The sequence below is a fragment of the Artemia sp. Qi Xiang Cuo genome, chromosome 17 (genome assembly GCF_049724085.1).
Source record: "Artemia sp. Qi Xiang Cuo chromosome 17, ASM4972408v1, whole genome shotgun sequence".
Taxonomy (NCBI): domain Eukaryota; kingdom Metazoa; phylum Arthropoda; class Branchiopoda; order Anostraca; family Artemiidae; genus Artemia; species Artemia sp. Qi Xiang Cuo.
In genome coordinates, this window is record NC_142810.1 from 41,414,874 (window position 1) to 41,432,531 (window position 17,658).

A 17,658-nucleotide genomic window follows, 5' to 3' on the forward strand; every position below is an offset into this window, starting at 1 on the left:
TACCTTGCATCTTCTCGCTTTTTTTATCATGTTCCGTCTTCGAGTTTAAACGAAAGACGATAATCTTGGTGTTATTCGAAAGCTGAGATTGAATTTTATGAATTTACCCCATTGATGTCTTGAATAGCCCTTTCTTACCCTTTCAGTTCCACCTTGCACTGCGATTATGGCACCTTCATCAGTCCAAGTTGGCAGAGGTGGAGGAACGCTATATAAGCTTGATATCTTCTTAACTAGGTTAACCAGACTATCTTCTTGAAAAACGGTTCCTGCTATTTCATTTCCATGACTATAAACTGTATTATAAGTGCTAGTGTTGAATTGAAGCTCTGAATATCTGAAAGGGAAGAAAAATACACAATAAATATTAATGAAAAGAACATAGTTTTCATGACGAACTTCAAAAGCAAAGGTAAAACTTAAAAAAATGTTTTATTGCTTTGCAGCTTATTCAACGTATATCTATAATATTGGATTGAATAAACTAATCCCTAATATTTCCACAAAGGGTGCTTAACGAAAATTCGCTAAGTACCCTACAGAAAATAAAAAAATTATTCAAAAGGCTCTCAATAGTCTTTCGCTGGCCCTGACATCAGTAAATAATATTGTACAATTTAAACTTCCTCAAAACCTTAATTAAGATCGTTTTCAGTAAAGCAATAACTTTTTAGAGTTCTACAAATTAATGACTGTACCACGAGTCAGTTTTTTTTAACCAATACTACTGATATATCTTAGCTCTTTATTTTTATAATAAAAGCCTTGCTATTTATATTGATTTTTGCTCTTTTCTTGGTTAAATTAATTAAACTTAATAAATCTTTCATAAATATTTTTATTTCAAGGCGATAAAACTAAGGAATTAAGATCTGTTTTTTTCAAAAATGGACACTATAGATTTTACTTCATAACCCTCTTAAGCTTTCTCTTAATAAATCTAGAATTTTATCATAGCCCGCACAATAGTACTCCCTCAATAAAGAGCAATGTAGGCATATTGTATTACTCATTATTTTGTTGTTGTTTTTTTCCCAAAACACTTCGTACAGTATGAGTTGTCGTAAAAACTTCAAAATTAGCTCATTTAATTGAAAATTGAAAGTTCTAGGGCCCAGAGACAATATAAAGGGTAGTTTGAACTAAATCAAGACATACCATGTGAATGCAGGTTGTCGAAAGGGCTTATTTCAGGAATTGATTTGACCATTGAGTTTGGAACTTTCAGGGAATGCTTAAAGGGACAGATCAATTGACCAAAAGGCACTGTATGCACCCTACTAATACTACCAATACTGTTACTGCTACAATTACTACTACTACTCGTACTACTACTACAATTACTGCTACTATTACTACTGCTACCACTGCTACCACTACAAGTGCAACTTCTGTAGCGAGTACTATCAAAGCCGAGGATGTTGAGTGAAAGTTTGAAAAAATTGTATTTTGAAAAGTTAAATTTTCAGGGAATGCTTAGAGGGGAAGATCAGCTGACCAAAAGTTAACATGTACGCGCTACTACTAATACTACTACCTCTGCTACTAATACTAATACAACTACTGTAACTGCCACTTCTAATGCAACATCTACTACCGCTCAGAGTATTAAGATGAAAACTTCTGTAGTGAGTACCATCAAAGCTAAGGATGTTGAGTGAAAATTTGAGGATATGGAATTTTGAAAAGTTAGAATTTTCACAGAATGCTTAAAGGGGAAGATCAACTGACCATAAGGGGGACATGTCAACGCTACGGCTAATACTATTAACCCTGCTACTACTACTAATACAACTGCTCTAAATACTATTTCTAATGCAATTATCACACGCTCAGAGTATTAAGATGAAAATCTCAGAAAGTGTTGAGGGGGAAGTTGAACTAAATTAAAACACACTATAGATATGCAGGTTATTAAAACGACATTTCGGCAATATCATAGCAACTGTTAATTGTATTAAGTTGAAACATACAGGGGTTTATAAGGGGAATGTTCAACCGACCAAAAGGAAACCTGTTAACATTACTACTGCTACTACTGCTAGCGGTGTTACTGTTAATGCCACTACTATTTTTGCAACTAGTAGTGTTAGTACTCTTACTACTGCTCTGACTACTATCACAACTGTGGCTAACTGTATGGAAGTAAAATTTTTAGGGAATATTGGTGGGAGGAAACTGAACTGAACCATAAAACACCGTCTCCACGCAGGTTTTCAAAAGGGCATACCAGAAATATCTTAAGAACGACCTGGTGTGTGAAGTTGAAAGTTACAGGGCTTGTTGTGAGAGATGTTGGACTAACCAAAAAGGTATGTAATAGATAAGCAAAAAGTGATGTGGTCTCAATGTATTATTTCTGGCCAAGACACTTCTTATAGAAGGAGTTGTTGTAGAAAATTTGGAAGGAGCTCATTTGACTGAAAATTGAAAGTTCAAGTGCCCCCTTTTAGATTCAAAAGTGGTTGGAGGGCAACCAGCCCCCCCCCCCCACGCCCGTCAATTCCCTAAAACAGGTTGTTTTGCTGACCCATTTTGTTCAACATAGTTGAAAGGTCCAGTAACTATGTTTCTAGGGATGTTACGCCCCTACCCCCAGAGCCCTCAGGGCAAGAGTCGTAAGTTATATAATTCACCCATTGCTTATATATAGTATTTTTTAGTGAGAAAAGTGGGCATATTTGATTGTTACTGTCTAAAAGACGAAGGGCATTCAGGTAAATCTATCAGAGAATATTGAGGGGAATGTTGGACCAAATAAAAACATGTTACGTGCATATGGATTGTTAAAAAGGCGTAACTCGAACTGAGTGCACTAATTTGGAACTTTTAGGAAATGATAAGGGGTATGATCAATTTATCAAAAATGCTATACTTGTACGCTAATACAACTACTAATGCAGCTACTACTACTGCTACTACCACTACAACTACTGCTTCTGTCGTGAGTGCTGCCAAGAGTAATGATTTGAAATTTGAGGAAATACCTATAGAAAAGTTTAACTAAACCAAAACAGACTATGTGCTTACATATTGTCAAAAGGACGTATCAATAATATATTTGGAACAACCTACTCTATGAACTTGAAACTTTCAGGGCATCATCAGAGGGTCATTCAACCGACCAAAAGGCGGTATGTCCATGCTATATTACTTTATTAATACTGCTGCTACTACTGTTGCTACTACTACTAATGCAACATTACTGCCACAACTACAGCCCCTAACACTACCACTATTACTATGATACTAGTATTATTAAGGCTAAGGGTATGAAAGTAGAATTTGAGAGAATAATGAGGAAAGACTTGAACTAAATCAAAACGCTCCATGTGATATGTAGATTGTCCAAACACTTAGAGGGGAAGAAAAATTGATTAAATGACAATATTTGCAAGCTACGGCTAATACTACTACCACTGATACTAATCCTATTACTGCTCCAACTACTACTTCTATCACAACTACTACTAGCGCTAAGAACATTTCAGGAAATGTTGAGGGGGCTGTTGAAGTAAATTAAAACAGACTAAGAATACACAGGTTACACAATGTATACTTACTGTATGTATAATGTGTACATAATATATGCATTACACTCTGAATTACATTGACAACGTTATGGCACCAACTAATTGTATTAAGTTGAAACTTCCAAGACTTGATGAAGGGGATATTCAACTGACAAAAATGCAATATGGTAATTCTATTGCTGTTACTACCTGAGCGTTGACCAGTCCGTCATTTTCTTCAAAGGACGTTTCGTGCTAATGCAACATAGACCAATGAAGTCGATAGAATGGGCTATAAGCTTTAGTTTTCCTGAATGAGTAGTTATGTCCACAATTTGGACATTTATCATGGACAATTAGAAGCTTTCAAGGACAAGTTAGGTTTTGGACTTGTCGACTGGCTCATTCGACGAATGAGTGAAAGCTTTAGGGTAAAGAGCACATTATCGTCCTTGATAACTTTTCTTCGTCTACCCCCCTTCTTCAGCAACTAAAGAAAGATGGCATTTTGGCGTGTTGCACTATTCACTCAAATAGGAAGTCACTTCCTAACCTTGCACCCGACAGAATTTTAGACAGAGGCAGCTCCGGCCAATATGGATTGAATTGGTCCTATAAATGGATGAACTCTTAGATAGTTCTCTTTGCCTCCATCTACCATAGTACAGAGGCAGTCTCTACAAGGAGAAATAATTATATTGGGTCTACCTTCACTATGATAGCTCCACAAGTAGTAAAACAGTATTATAACCATATGGAGAGGATTGAACTGTTGGACCAGACGAGAGGAGTAAAATGTCAGACATTGTAATTGGTTGAAATCGTGGCACTGGAACTCTTGGGTTTCATTGATTTGACACTCTGCAATGCCTATATCTTACAAATTTTCTTATTTCATGAAGAAAAAAAGACCGTTCTTTAGTTCTTCTGAAGGTTCGTAAGGGGACTCTTTTCTGTGCCACAGTCGAAGAGTTAAAACCAAATCACTGTCCAACAGGCTTTTGAAGTAAACTAAAAAGACGAAAGCCAAAAATTCTTATCTTTTGGGTTCTTCGTAACAGCCTGTCCACAACCAGGAAAGAAGGAGAGCTGGGTAAAAGGTCGTAGTTCATGACTATCAAATTTCCTTTTTTGGCACAGAAAAGAAGTAGGAATGCATAGAAGTCTAAAGAATGTTGAAAGTCCGTTTCGCAAGCTCTCAGTCTAAGCTGTCAATCATTGTTGCATATGCTTTGACAAATGAAGCCGAAAATCATACGCAGCGCAATCGCGCTGCCTAAGTAAAGAACGATGTTGGCACAGTGTATTATTTTTTTTCTTTAGACCAGGGCACTTCGTATCGAAGGAGCTGTCGTAGAACCTTCGGAGGCTCATTCGTTTGAAAATTGGAGTGGCTTGTGCCCTTTTCAATAGTCAAAAGGGATTGGAAGGCAACTAACATCCCTTCCACGCCCACCTTTTCCTCAAATACATCCAATCAAAATTTTGAAATGGCGATTTTGTTCAGCGTAGTTGACTCCCAGATAGAGATTATGTTTTTGAGGAGGACACTCCCCCACAGCCCTCAGGGTAAGGGTTGTAAGTTATGCCCTGGGAGCATATATGTTTTTTTTTATAGAAAGTGTTGTCGTAGAAGCTTCAAAAAAGGCTCATTCGATTGGAAATTCAGAGGGCTAGGGCCCTTCTTAATACTCAAAAATAATTGGAGGGCAACTAACCCCCCTCTCACGCCCCCCCTTTTCTTCAAACACATCCAATAAAATTTTGAGATAGCCATTTTGTTCAACGTAGTTGAAAGTTCTGGAAATTAGGTCTTTGAGGATGACAACCCCCAAAAGCCCTCAGGGCAAGGGTTGCAAGTTATGCCCTGGTGGCATATAAGGTTTTTATCGAAATCGTTGTCGTTGAAACTTCAAAAATGGCTCATTTGGTTGGAAAATGAAATGGTAAGTGCCCTTTTTAATAATCGAAAGTGATTTAAGAACAACTAACCCCCCTCCTTCGCCCGCCTTTTCCCCAAAACTAGGTAACCAAAATTTTGAAATAACAATTTTGTCCAACACAGTTAGAAGGTTCGGAAATAATGTATTTGAGGATGGCAACTGCCTCATACCTCTCAGGGCAAGGATTGTAAGCAATGCCCTGGGGCATATAAGGTTTTTATTGAAAGCGTTGTCGTAGAAACTTCACAAAAGCCTCATTCGATTGGAAATTGAAAGGGCTAATGCCCTTTTTAGTAGTCGGAAGTGATTGGAGGGCAACTAACCCCCCTCTCACGCCCATTATTTCCCCAAACACATCCAATCAAAATTTTGAGATAGCCGTTTTTTTAACGTAGTTGAAAGTTCTGGAAATTAAATCTTTGAGGATGACAACCTCCTCCCAGCCCTCAGGACAAGGGTTGTAATTTATGCCCTGGGCGCATATAAGGTGTTTATAGAAAGCGTTGTCGTAGAAAGTCAAAAAAGGGTCATTCAATTGGAAATTGAAAGGGCTAGTGCCCTTTTTAATAGTAGAAAGTGATTGGCATGTTTGAAATTTTTATAATAATTAGCGATGTGGGTACAATGTATTATTATTATTATTATTAATTTTTTTTTTTAGACCAGGGCACTTCGTATCGAAGGAGTTGTCATAGGAACTTCGAAAAGGGCTCATTCGATTGCAAATAGAAAGGGCCAATGACCTTTTTGATAGCCAAAAGAGATTGAAGGGCAAATCGTCCCCCTCCCACACCCCCCCCCCCATTTGCCCATTATGTTTAAAAAACTAAATGTTGCCTTAAGATTAAATAAGAATACACTGTTTTAATGCTAATTCCCAATAAGGCATCTCAGCAGTGCCCCAAGAACGACTAAGGGTATTATGTTCAAACTTTCGGGGCTACTTCTGCTCTTAAAATTTAACCAAATCAAAATAGCGTAAGTGTATTCCAACTATCAAAGAAAGTAAACAGATTTGTTTTGCGAATGGTATCAAGTTTTCTATTTCAGGTCAACTAGAGGAGGTATGAAACTAAATTAATCAATACTATTTGTGTCCAGATTTTTAAAAGGGTGTATGTTGTTAAAAATTGCTCAAAATTATTCTCCGGCATACAAATAACAGGCCAAACTATAAAACCTTAAAAAAAAGGATTTAAAGTATTATTTTCTTTTTCCCTGAAAGGACTATGTAGATATAAAACGAACAGAAATTAATTAATAAAAATTTTTCCAGAAAATAAGGTTTTCGAAGAAAAGTAAAGAACTCCATTAAACCAAAAATGAGCAAAAATAAAATTAAATAATTTACCAAGCGTGAAACTACCACAAATCAGCATCGATAAATAAATGAAACCCAACGAATAGAAACTTGAATAAATAACCGAGTCAAACTCAAAACGATCAGAAATTAACATAAATTGGGCTCAAAACCCCCATGCCTTCCCAAGCCCAGAATGTAATTTGCACTTAACTGAAAAAATACAAATGAATGTGTATTGTCAGTTTAATATAAATATATTGATATTTAGTAATCAAAATGTTGTTATTATTTGATTTATTAAAATTATAAAAGTAAAAACATTTATATTTTTCAGTTTTCAGTTTTTGCTCGTTTTGAGTTTGACTCGGTTATCAATTGTAATTTCTATTCGTTTTGGGTTTCCTTTATTTATCGATGCTGATTTGTGTTAGTTTCACGCTTGCTAGATTATTTGATTTTATTTTTGCTCATTTTTGGTTTAATGGTGTTCTACTTTTCTTTGAAAACTTATTTTGTGGAAAAATTTTTTTTAATTAATTCCAAGAAAGACTGTTTTTTATTATTAACTTAACGGTCTAGTAAACTCAGTACCTGAACACGGTATTTTAGTTGTGTGTGGTGATTTTGTGCCAAAGTTGGTAATAGCCATAGTTATGCACCTGAAGTGATTGGAACAAATGGTTTGGGTGTCATAAATGATAATGGTGTGCGATTTATAGATATGTGTGCTGGCCTTGGCCTAATTGTTGGTGGATCGTTGTTTCCCCGCCGGGAAATCCACAAGTATACTTGGACTTCCCCTGATGGATTGACAAGAAACCAAATTGACCACCTTTTGATCAGGAAGTGGCACAGATAATTTTTGGAGGACGTGCGTTCCTTTCGCTGTGCTGATTCGTTCTTTGATCACTAACTAGTGATCACCCGTTTTAAGCTGAAGTTAAAGACTACTGTGAAGTAAAAAAGAACTGTTAAAACATTTGATGTGCAGAAGCTGAGGGACTAAGATATTTGACGAAATTATTGTATATCTCTCTTCAATAAGTTTTCTAGCCTTGTTTGCAAGGAGAGAACATCATCTGTTGGCGAAATATGGACCCAGATCGTGTAAAATGTGCAAAGTGTAGGTGAAGAGACTCTTGGTAATTAGAGAGAAGACTAAACAGCCTCCTGTTATTGATAAAGTCATAAGAAGTCGGTGGCGATATTGGGGACACAAGGTTAGAATGGGCGGCAATCGTCTGCCTCATGGTGCTTAGGGTTGGACTCCTCCGGGAGTTCAACGGTGCGGACGACAGAAGGCTAAACTTGGACGATGCCTAGAAAAGACGCAGCGCTCTCAAGAACAGCCCTTAATGAACTTTGGCCGAAGATGCTGGAAAGGTCATCATGGACAGGAATCATTGACACCTTATGCGCTGACTGTCGTTGGAAGGCTTAAGTCTAAGTAAGTAAGTGATCTAGGCGAGTACTGGGCTAACTCTGTTTCTCAAAACTAAAGATGAAAAATGTGTTCTCTAAAGCAAATTGAGTTAAGATATTTTTTTTATCTACTTCACATAGGGTTTCACGTTGTGTATCAATGAACAGAAGACTTGTTTGACTGAACACCACCAATGACAGTGTTGTAGCTAACATTTTTGGTCAGAGATTTGTATTCTGAATAAATAATTTTTTACTTTTAGAAAAAAAATGTCTTGCTCAGCAGGACTTCTCGGCTCGGTTCTTTCGGCTAGCCTTTGATCGGGTTGCTTTGCCCAGTGAGACCCCGAAGTTCCGCTTTGAACAGATTTTTCCTATTCCCTTTCAAAGGTCTCTTTGAACTTCTTCAGTGTCTACCTTTTTGGTCAAAAATCATATAATTTTTGTTCAATTTGATCAACAAAGACGGGCTTATTCGTGAAAGAGTGAAAATAAAACTTATTTAGTCAGTTATGATGGCTATTTCTATTTTGGAATTAGTTCAGTAATCAAAATTGTAAATTATAAGGAGCGCATCTATATTTTTTTAGAACAGGTTTCCTTTAAACTATCCCATTGAAATTTTTCTATCCGACAGCGGTCAAACCTAACCCTCATCTTCTTTACTTTTATTTGGTAAGTTGGGTGGTACACAAGGATGTGTAAGGACTAAGGAAATACCATCAGGCCAAAAAACCTCCAATCCACTGATTGGCTTACAGTGAGGTTTTACAAATGCGGATATTTTGATTATTTTAGCTTATTTGGCTTATTCAACACTTATTTTTTCACTGAGCAATCAGATTTTTTTACTGAATTTTTTGAGCTACTAAAAATTCTACAAAAAAACTCTAGCTTAAATTAGCGCTAGTTAATATTTCGGTAGCAAAATGTCATTGTGAATCAGCCTTAAAAAAAACTGTTATAGCTGAAAAATGGCTTATTACACAGTCGTAAAAATTAACAAGCTGGAAAAAATTATTGTTTCCCTCTTGATTTTTCTTTTCCGAAAAAGACATCTAGTAAAAACATTGCTTGATGCTTACTTATATTGGATCTAGAAATAAATATCATATTTGCAGAAAACCGTAATTACAACCTACTTATTCATACTTCCAACGAATGCAAAGCCTCCTGATGTCAAAAACGTAGGTAGGGGGTAGTAAGTTGTATGATAAGCTCCCCCACTACCAGGCTCAGCAGCATCCATGATTCCAGTAATTGGATTATCAGGGTCACGGCCAACTCCTGAAATGCAAGTTTTGAACTTAGAATTGAGTTTAGTTTTCCTGTAAAAACCAAAATTGACAACAAGCCATCATTTGAGACAAAACAACAATTTTATTCTTAAGAGCTCAAAGCATTATCGTTTGAGAATTGTAGGAAAAACAATCAGTTTGCAATTATAAAAAATAAATTCTTAAAATATCATAGTTTTATCAATGATACTGCCACGCCGTCGTCTATTCGTCCATAAGCAATTGAGCTATGCAGAAAACAATGATTGGATTTTAGAGAACTACTTTTAAGCAGCATGTTACTGGATTATTGAGGTACTGCGGGCCTAATATCAGCATACATTTGCAGGAACTAATAAGGATGGCATGGGCGTAGGGAGGGGGCAGCTGGCCCCCCCCCCCTAGACCTTCAAATTTACATTAGACATGGCTGAAAAAGCAGATGGTTTGGAAAAAGCAGTTGATAAAACTCCATCACACTATCGACTGCCCTCCCCCTAGGCAATATGCAGCCTAATCCTGCCTACGCCCATGAAGGATGGTCATGAGATTCGTAGTAGGCAAAATTGCGGGGGGGGGGACTTAAAAAATTGCACTTTTAGGCCCAGATTTGAAAGAACTTTTGGGCAAAAGTACGAAAATATGTAGTTGTAGGTGACAGATTCCCTCTGACTGTTTAAATATTGGATCATTCATTAACTCAGCTCAACAGAGGGGACAGCAGGGATTACAAGCGATTAAAACTTCTCTGAAGAGCCCTTTAAAAAGGATTGCTGCCAGAAAATTCATTGCTGTCATTGCATTTTGAGGAATGAGCTTTCTAAGAGATAATTTTTTGTGTTGACATTTTTTGGGCGATTTTTTGGAGAAAGAGAATTAATCTTTAAAGTGTGTTCTAAGTATGGTAATCTATGAACTCTTTTAAATAAGATTAAACGGAGATAAATTATGAAACGTAAAGCAACTTTGAAGATAAGAGGGTCAAAATAATTTTTATGGTGCAAAAAGCACACGTTGATCTAATCGAGAATAAGTGCCTCAAAAACAAAAAATAATAAGCCAAACTTAATTTTGTTCTGTTTTAACGAATTCGTCCTCTACTTTCTGAGCTAAATCCTTGAGTGTGTGGCTTTAGTAGTCTTCTATTGAGACAGTGCTTACCATAAGAGATTGAGTTAGAAAGAAGTCAGCACTAACTTTCACAGTTTTACAAGATACACAAGTCCAAATCTTGTGCCTACTAAACTAAAAAAAAATATTAAATTAAACAAAAAAGAATAATGTTTAATAACAAATCAAATTCTTCGCTCCATGTAAAATCAAATTAACAGCTGGAACGATCGAGAATTGACGTTGCATTACATTTTTGTGAATACGGTTAACTAGCATCTTCTTTGTACCAACTTCTGCAAAATCATCATCAAATCGGAAAAAAAATGGAGGCAAATGACTAATCCAATGAGAATTAATGAGTGTTAAGGCACTAAAACTCATATTTTTCATATTTTCTCATCACTAATTAAAATTACGAATGTTTTACAAATCAATTATAATGCGTATTAAGACAACAGTTAAGAAAGCGTTACAGGATTGCAGTTAATAGCTGTTGGTATAGTCAATTAGACTTTTGATTTGTACAATGAAATTCATATATTCACGTTTTCATATTTTTTTGAAAACCGATGAATCGTCCCACCGCTAATACATGGGTCAAGTAAGAGTTCATTACCCCAAGAATGGTCTTGGAAAGTTGCCAAGGAGTCAGGAAAACTTTCCTCCAGATGGCAGATTCTACTTTTACCTCAGAAAAACCAAAACTTCACGTAATTTACGGCCCTTATTCCAAGGCCTCGGGGGGCTATGTCATCCCTGGACGCATATTTGTTGATGTTTAAAGCTATTTTGAACAAAATTTCTACCCCAAAATGCTGATTAGTTGTTTTAAGAGGTAACAGTGGGCCGGATATCAGGTGAGGTTTTAGGATGGGGGCTGGTTGGTCACCAATTGCTTCTGACTCTTAAAAAAGGCACTGTAACTCTCAATTTCGGATCAAATAAGCATCCTCTGAAGTTTCTACAGCCCCAAGGGAGGAGAGCGGGGAGGGAGCCGCCCTCATTCTATATGAAATCAATTAGGTTCTTTTTTAGGGTTTAGTGTTGTTTGGCAATCATGTTTGGTCTTGGTCATCTTTCAGCTGAGTTTCTAGGGATTGTTGGCTAAGCAAAAAAAAATAAATAAAAAAAAAAAAAAAAAAAAAAATAGAAATTTCGCTAAGGAAATGACACTCGTAGCTGAGACGCTATTTACGTCCCAAATTTCCCATGAACTGAATTGGAGATTGAATTGAAAGTTCCAAGCAGTATTAGATGTTGTTTGAACCTTCAAATTCTGAATTAGAAATAATTGAGAGCATTGACGAGTCCGTAATTCTATTCAAAAGACGTTTCAAACAGTTCGTGGTAACGAACTGTAAGTAAGGAGCGACCCGGCTCATTGGTAACCGAAACTCTAGGAAACGGGTTTTTGACACCAATAGATACATAAAAAAATCAGATTTCAATGCTGAATTCAAATATATACCTTTCATCAAGTTTCGTCCTACCCATCAAAATTTACGCGCTTGAGAAAACTTGGCTGATTTTCGAAAAAAGGGGGAAAGACCCCCTAAGAGTTATAGAACCTTAATGAAAATCACACCATCATATTCAGCGTATTAGAAAACCCTACTGTAGAGGTTTCAAGCTCCTATCTACAAAAATGCGGAATTTTGCATTTTTCGCCAGAAAAAAGATCACGGATGCGTGTTTATTTTTTTATTTTATTTTATTTTTTTCCAGGGATCATCGTATCGACCCATTGGTCCTAGAATATCGAGGGAGGACTCATTGGAACGGAAATTAAAAGTTCTAGTGCCCTTTTTAACTGACCAAAAAAATGAAGGGCAACTAGGCCCCCTCCCACGCTCATTTTTTTCCCAAAGTCACCTGATCAAAATTTTGAGATATCCATTTTGTTCAGCATGGTTGAAAATATGATAAACTGTGTCCTTTAGGATGACTTAATTCCCCCCAAGTCCCCGAGGGCAGGGCTGAAAGTTATGAACTTTACACAATGTTAACATATAGTATTGGTTATTTGGAAGTATACAGACGTTTTCAGGGGGGGATTTTTTCTGGTAGTAGGGAGGTGTATGGGTCGGGGGTTATTTGGGAAAATCTTTCCATGAACGGAGTTTTCATGGGGGATGGGACATTGCTATGAAGGGGGCGCCGGATTTCCCAGCATTATTTAAAAAAAGATCAGAAATTAAATTTAAAAAAACAAGTTTTCCAACTGAAAATAAGGAGTAACATCAAAACTTAAAACGAACAGAAAATATTACGTATATGACTGGGTTCACCCAATCATACACCCAGTCATTGACCCCGTGCATGATTGGATCAATACCTCGCTCTTTAAGCCAACGATTTTTTAGTACTTTCATAAGAGCTATTTATTATAAATAACGGCCTTTGTGATTAAGTTGTAATTTTTAAAGAATTGGAACAAAATTCAAACTTTAGCTTAAAGAGCGAGGTACTGACTAGGAGGCGAGCCCCCCAATATACGTATTAAAAATATATGAATATAGAAGTTCGTTACGTAAGTTAATTCGTAAGTTACGTATATTTATTACTAATAAAAACGTTCGTAAATAAAATTAAACAAGTTTCGAGAAAGCCATGTAATCAGATAAAAGTAAAATTAATATGAAAATTTTGTTTTAATTATTAATGTACGGTGAGCCAAAATCAAAACCTGCATTAATTCAAAAACGTTCAAAAATCAAATAAAAAAAAAAGTTTTCTCAACTGAAAGTAAGGAACGACGTTAAAACTTAAAACGAACAGAAATTATTCCATATATAAAAGGGGCTGTCCCCTCCTCAACGCCTCGCTCTTTACGCTAAAGTTTGACTTTCTCACAACTCTTATTTTTTTTAAACAATAAAAAACTCTAGCGTAAAGAGCGAGGCGGAATAATTTCTGTTTTTTTTAAGTTTTAACGTCGTTCCTTACTTTTAGTTAAGAAAACTTTTTTTTTTTTATTTAATCACGCTAAGGCACTTAAGTTCAAAGTCAGAGATAAATTGAAAGACTTTCACGAACTGTAACAAATTGTTCGTGGAAACAACTTGTATGTAAGGAGTGATGCGGCTCAATAGTAACCGAAAATCTAAGAAAATCAGTCTTGCTATTAATAGATGGATCGGTACTGTTGCGCTTAATGATACACACGAAAGAAGTCAAGTCTGGTTAATGCTAATAAAAAAAAATAACATAGGACGAATATATAATAGTTTAGAAACAAATTTGGGCTATATATTTGCCCATTAGGGGGATTGGGATAACGCATAGCATATATTAAATACGTAACCTAACCTAGGTACCTTAACCCCCCCCCCCACCCCTAAACCCCGAAAAACAACAATTTAAATACTGTAAATTCAATGAGAAACCGCGCCCTTCGATCAATTTAGATAGCAATTACCCGCTTTACGGGTCTCCATCACTGCATTCTTTCGACAGTCTATAGCACTGTGTACCATTAAGCGCAAATGTACCGATAGATCTAAAGAATCTAATTTTGAAGTTCATTCAAAATATATAAAATTCATCAAGTCTAATGTTACCCCGCAAAATTTATGAGAAAATTTACCCAATTTTGAAAAAGGGGAGAAACATCCCCCAAGACATCAAGTGATCTTAATGAAAATCACGCCATCAGATTTAGCATATCAGAGAATCCTACTGTAGAGGTTTCAAGCTCCTATATACAAAAATGTGGAATTTTGCTTTTTTTACCACAAGAAAGATTACGGATGCGTGTTGACTTATTTTTTGTTTCTTCATTTATTGGTTTTTCCCAGGCGAAAGGGGCTCATTTCATCGGAAATCGGAAGTTCTAATGCCTTTTTTAGGTAGCCAAAAAGATTGGAGGTCTGATAGCCCTCTTCCCATGCCCCTCCCCCCCCACAAAGTTATTTGATACAGATTTCGAGATAGCCATTTTTGTTTGGCATAGTTGAAAGGTCTAACAACTACGCTTTTGGAGATAACATGACTCCCCACAGGCCCTGGAGAATGGGGTGTAAGTTAAAAAAATTACCAATTGTTTACGTATAGTATTTGTTATTGGGAAGTATATGGACATCTTTTCTTTCAGAGGGAAAATTTTCTAGGGGGATTTTTCCAGGAAAAATATTACACTGGGAGAATTCCTTTACAAAATTCTTTCTATTTGTCTTACTTTGTCTTTGCCGACTAAATTTAAGATGTGCATATATTCCAGGGGAAATTTTCAGGCGGGGTTGACATTGTCCGGAGTGGTTTTCTATGGGAGTAGGGGATTTCCACGATTGTAATTTTCACTTGGAATGGGAAGATTTTCAATGGAGGGGGGATATTCGACATGATTTGAAAAATCAGAAATTAAAGTCATTTCCAAATGAATGCGTGCTAAGGAGAATTTTTCAAGCGGAGTCGTCCGCAAGGAATCTCTCTGGAGGAGTTTCAGCGAGGATTAAATAATCCAGGGGGAGTTTTCGGGGGTGGGGGATATTTATGTGGGATTAATTTCACTTTGAATACTGTTTTCGGGGGGGGGGGGGAATTTCCATGGAATAAAGCCAAACTTTTTGGCATTATTTGAAAAACGATTAGAAATGTTTTTCAACTGAAAGTAAAGTGAAATATTGGAACTAAACACTAAAATAATTGATTCCATATAAGAGGGAGGTTGTCCCCTCCTCAATACGTTGCCCTTTACACTAAAGTTTGGCTTTTTCCCCCGGTTCTTTAGCGACCAATCCTGAAACACAAAAGCCGTTGATTAAATTAAGAAGCTTTTTTTAAAAATTCTAAAACACTTTAGCGTGAAGAGCAAGGTATTGAAAGCAAGGTAAATCTTTATTAATTTCAGTACGTTTTCGTAATTTGTTTTTCTTATTTAAGAATCCAGTTGAATATTGTCTCAATTCCTCAACAACGACTCCTGAAACATAAGGCCAGTATAATTTTATTAATAAGAATAAGAAGCTTTGTTAAAAGTACAGAAAAACAGGTAGTGTTTTATATAAAGGTTTCAACCCTACAAGGAATCCTACACCTGAGGCATGAATATACAGTGTAGTTTGACAAGCACATTGCAAAAAGCGACCAATCCTTTTAATTATATACCTATAAAGTGATCAGACACGTTTTGAAAGTACAATTGAGATTGTTTAATGCAAGCAGTCTGGTTTCTTAGACACTTTCATCATAACGTGTTTTTTTTAAACCAAAAACTAGAAATTGTCAAATTGCATAATCAAATAATGATCTCATTCTAGAGATACCGGTTTACAGTTGGTTATAATCATGTTTTTTTTGCTATATATATCGAACAAATTGATCATTCTGGGTCAGTTGGTTAATCCAAGTTGTAATAAACCTATAAGAATCAATTCGCTCGTTCTAATGGACAATAAAAGAATTATAATGGTAAGTAAATATACATTATTCGTCGACTAACATAAACTTTAACAACATAAATCTATGACAATGGCTAACGATGATAGAATGACATTGTGAGTTGACCTAGCTTTACCTTTCCGATGTGGTCTGTATAATACACAAGTGATGTTTAAAAAGTGATATCAGTTTGAAATAGGGTCTAACACTAAAGTATTTTAAAAAGTTGATGCTAAGAGATATACAAATGGTAAGAGAAGATTTATAATAATGAAACTTAGAAAAAACATTAGAAATCCATGAAATTCAAGTAGTAAGGTTTTTGTGAGTACAGACCGTCAAGGATCATAAGTACTAACGAACCTACCCACCAGAAACCTCTACCTCCAAAGGTCCCCTGTTCTCAAACACAATGGGGGTCCCCGCCCCTCCAACTTCTTGCCCCACCCCCATTTTTATAGTTTTTTTTAAGTTTTTTTATAACTTTTTTTTAACATGATATATTTTTTCAACTTTTTTTTACATTTCCAAATCATATCAGAAAAATAGAATTAAATTTTTTTATTTAAATTTTAAAATATATTCTTGTGCATACCCATACTCCTATTGATGAGGACTGATAGTTCTAATTCAATATTTTTTTTCATGAAAGCAGACTATTTTTTTTTAACTAAATTTCTTTTTGGACTTCGAAATTATTCAACTTTTTTTACATCTCTAAATCATATCAGAAAAATGGAATGACACTTTTGATTTAAATTTTAAAATATATTCTTGTGCACACCCATACTCCTATTGATGAGGACTGATGGTTCTAATTCAATATTTTTTTCGTAAAAACAAACTATTTTTTTTAACTAAATTTTTTTGGACTTCGAGATTATTCAACTTTTTTTTTACATCTCCAAATCATATCAGAAAAATAGAATGACCCTTTTGATTTAAATTTTAAAATAAATTCTTGTGCATACCCATACTCCTAATGATGAGGACTAATGATTCTAATTCAATATTTTTTCATAAAAAAAACTTCTTTTTTTTAAACTTCGAAATTATTCAACTTTATTTATTTTTTTTCATTTTTTTATTTTTTTTGTACGTATCTCAAAATGACAAAATATGCTTAAGGCTCTAACAATTGTACTCTATGCTTGCTCATAGACACGATGTGGCTTTCCCACTGGTAATCTATGGTCGGTTATCGACACTACCTAGTCTATTGCATGTATTAAATCAGTATTTTTACGCAGTGGAACGATAAACACATAAGTCATATCTTTAAAAAAGTGAAGATGGAGCATTTTAATAAAGTATGTTCACATGACAATGTTATTGTAGCATTGAATGCCGACAATGAGAAGTATTTAAACTATGAAACAAGTGCAAATGGTAGCACTATTGGAAATGTATGCATGCATTGCCATGACAGTAAGGAATTAAATTTCTTAGGAGTACCGAAAAAATTCAACTCTTATGGAGGACAAGGAGGACAACTCCTTGCTACTGTTGCAGGTAAGACATTACCTACTGATATATCCTATCGCCAGCTTTCGGGTATTAGCATTCCTCGGAAGATCAAAAAAAGAAAGGCCTACTCTTCTACTAATATCATAAACCATATCTTGTCTACGTGCAGAAACTGTTACCTGTGTAAAAATAATGTGATAATAGACAGTAAAATTGCCAGAAAAATAAAAAGGGCAATGACA

General features: G+C 35.6%; 1 protein-coding gene and 1 long non-coding RNA gene across 2 annotated transcripts in view; one reads left to right on the forward strand and one right to left on the reverse strand.

The window, feature by feature from the left end:
* LOC148942206 (uncharacterized) overlaps positions 1-17,658 on the reverse strand; it is a 69,956-nt gene that overhangs the window by 35,088 nt on the left and 17,210 nt on the right. The window contains exons 3-4 of the mRNA XM_089103379.1: positions 9,323-9,467; positions 139-337 (exon numbers count right to left, since the gene is read on the reverse strand). Coding sequence (XP_088959505.1) covers positions 139-337; positions 9,323-9,467 — 344 coding nt within the window. The remainder of the gene's footprint in view (positions 1-138; positions 338-9,322; positions 9,468-17,658) is intronic.
* The window catches only part of LOC148942207 (uncharacterized), a 61,519-nt gene that overhangs the window by 28,969 nt on the left and 14,892 nt on the right, over positions 1-17,658 (forward strand). The gene's annotated exons all lie outside the window — the stretch shown is intronic.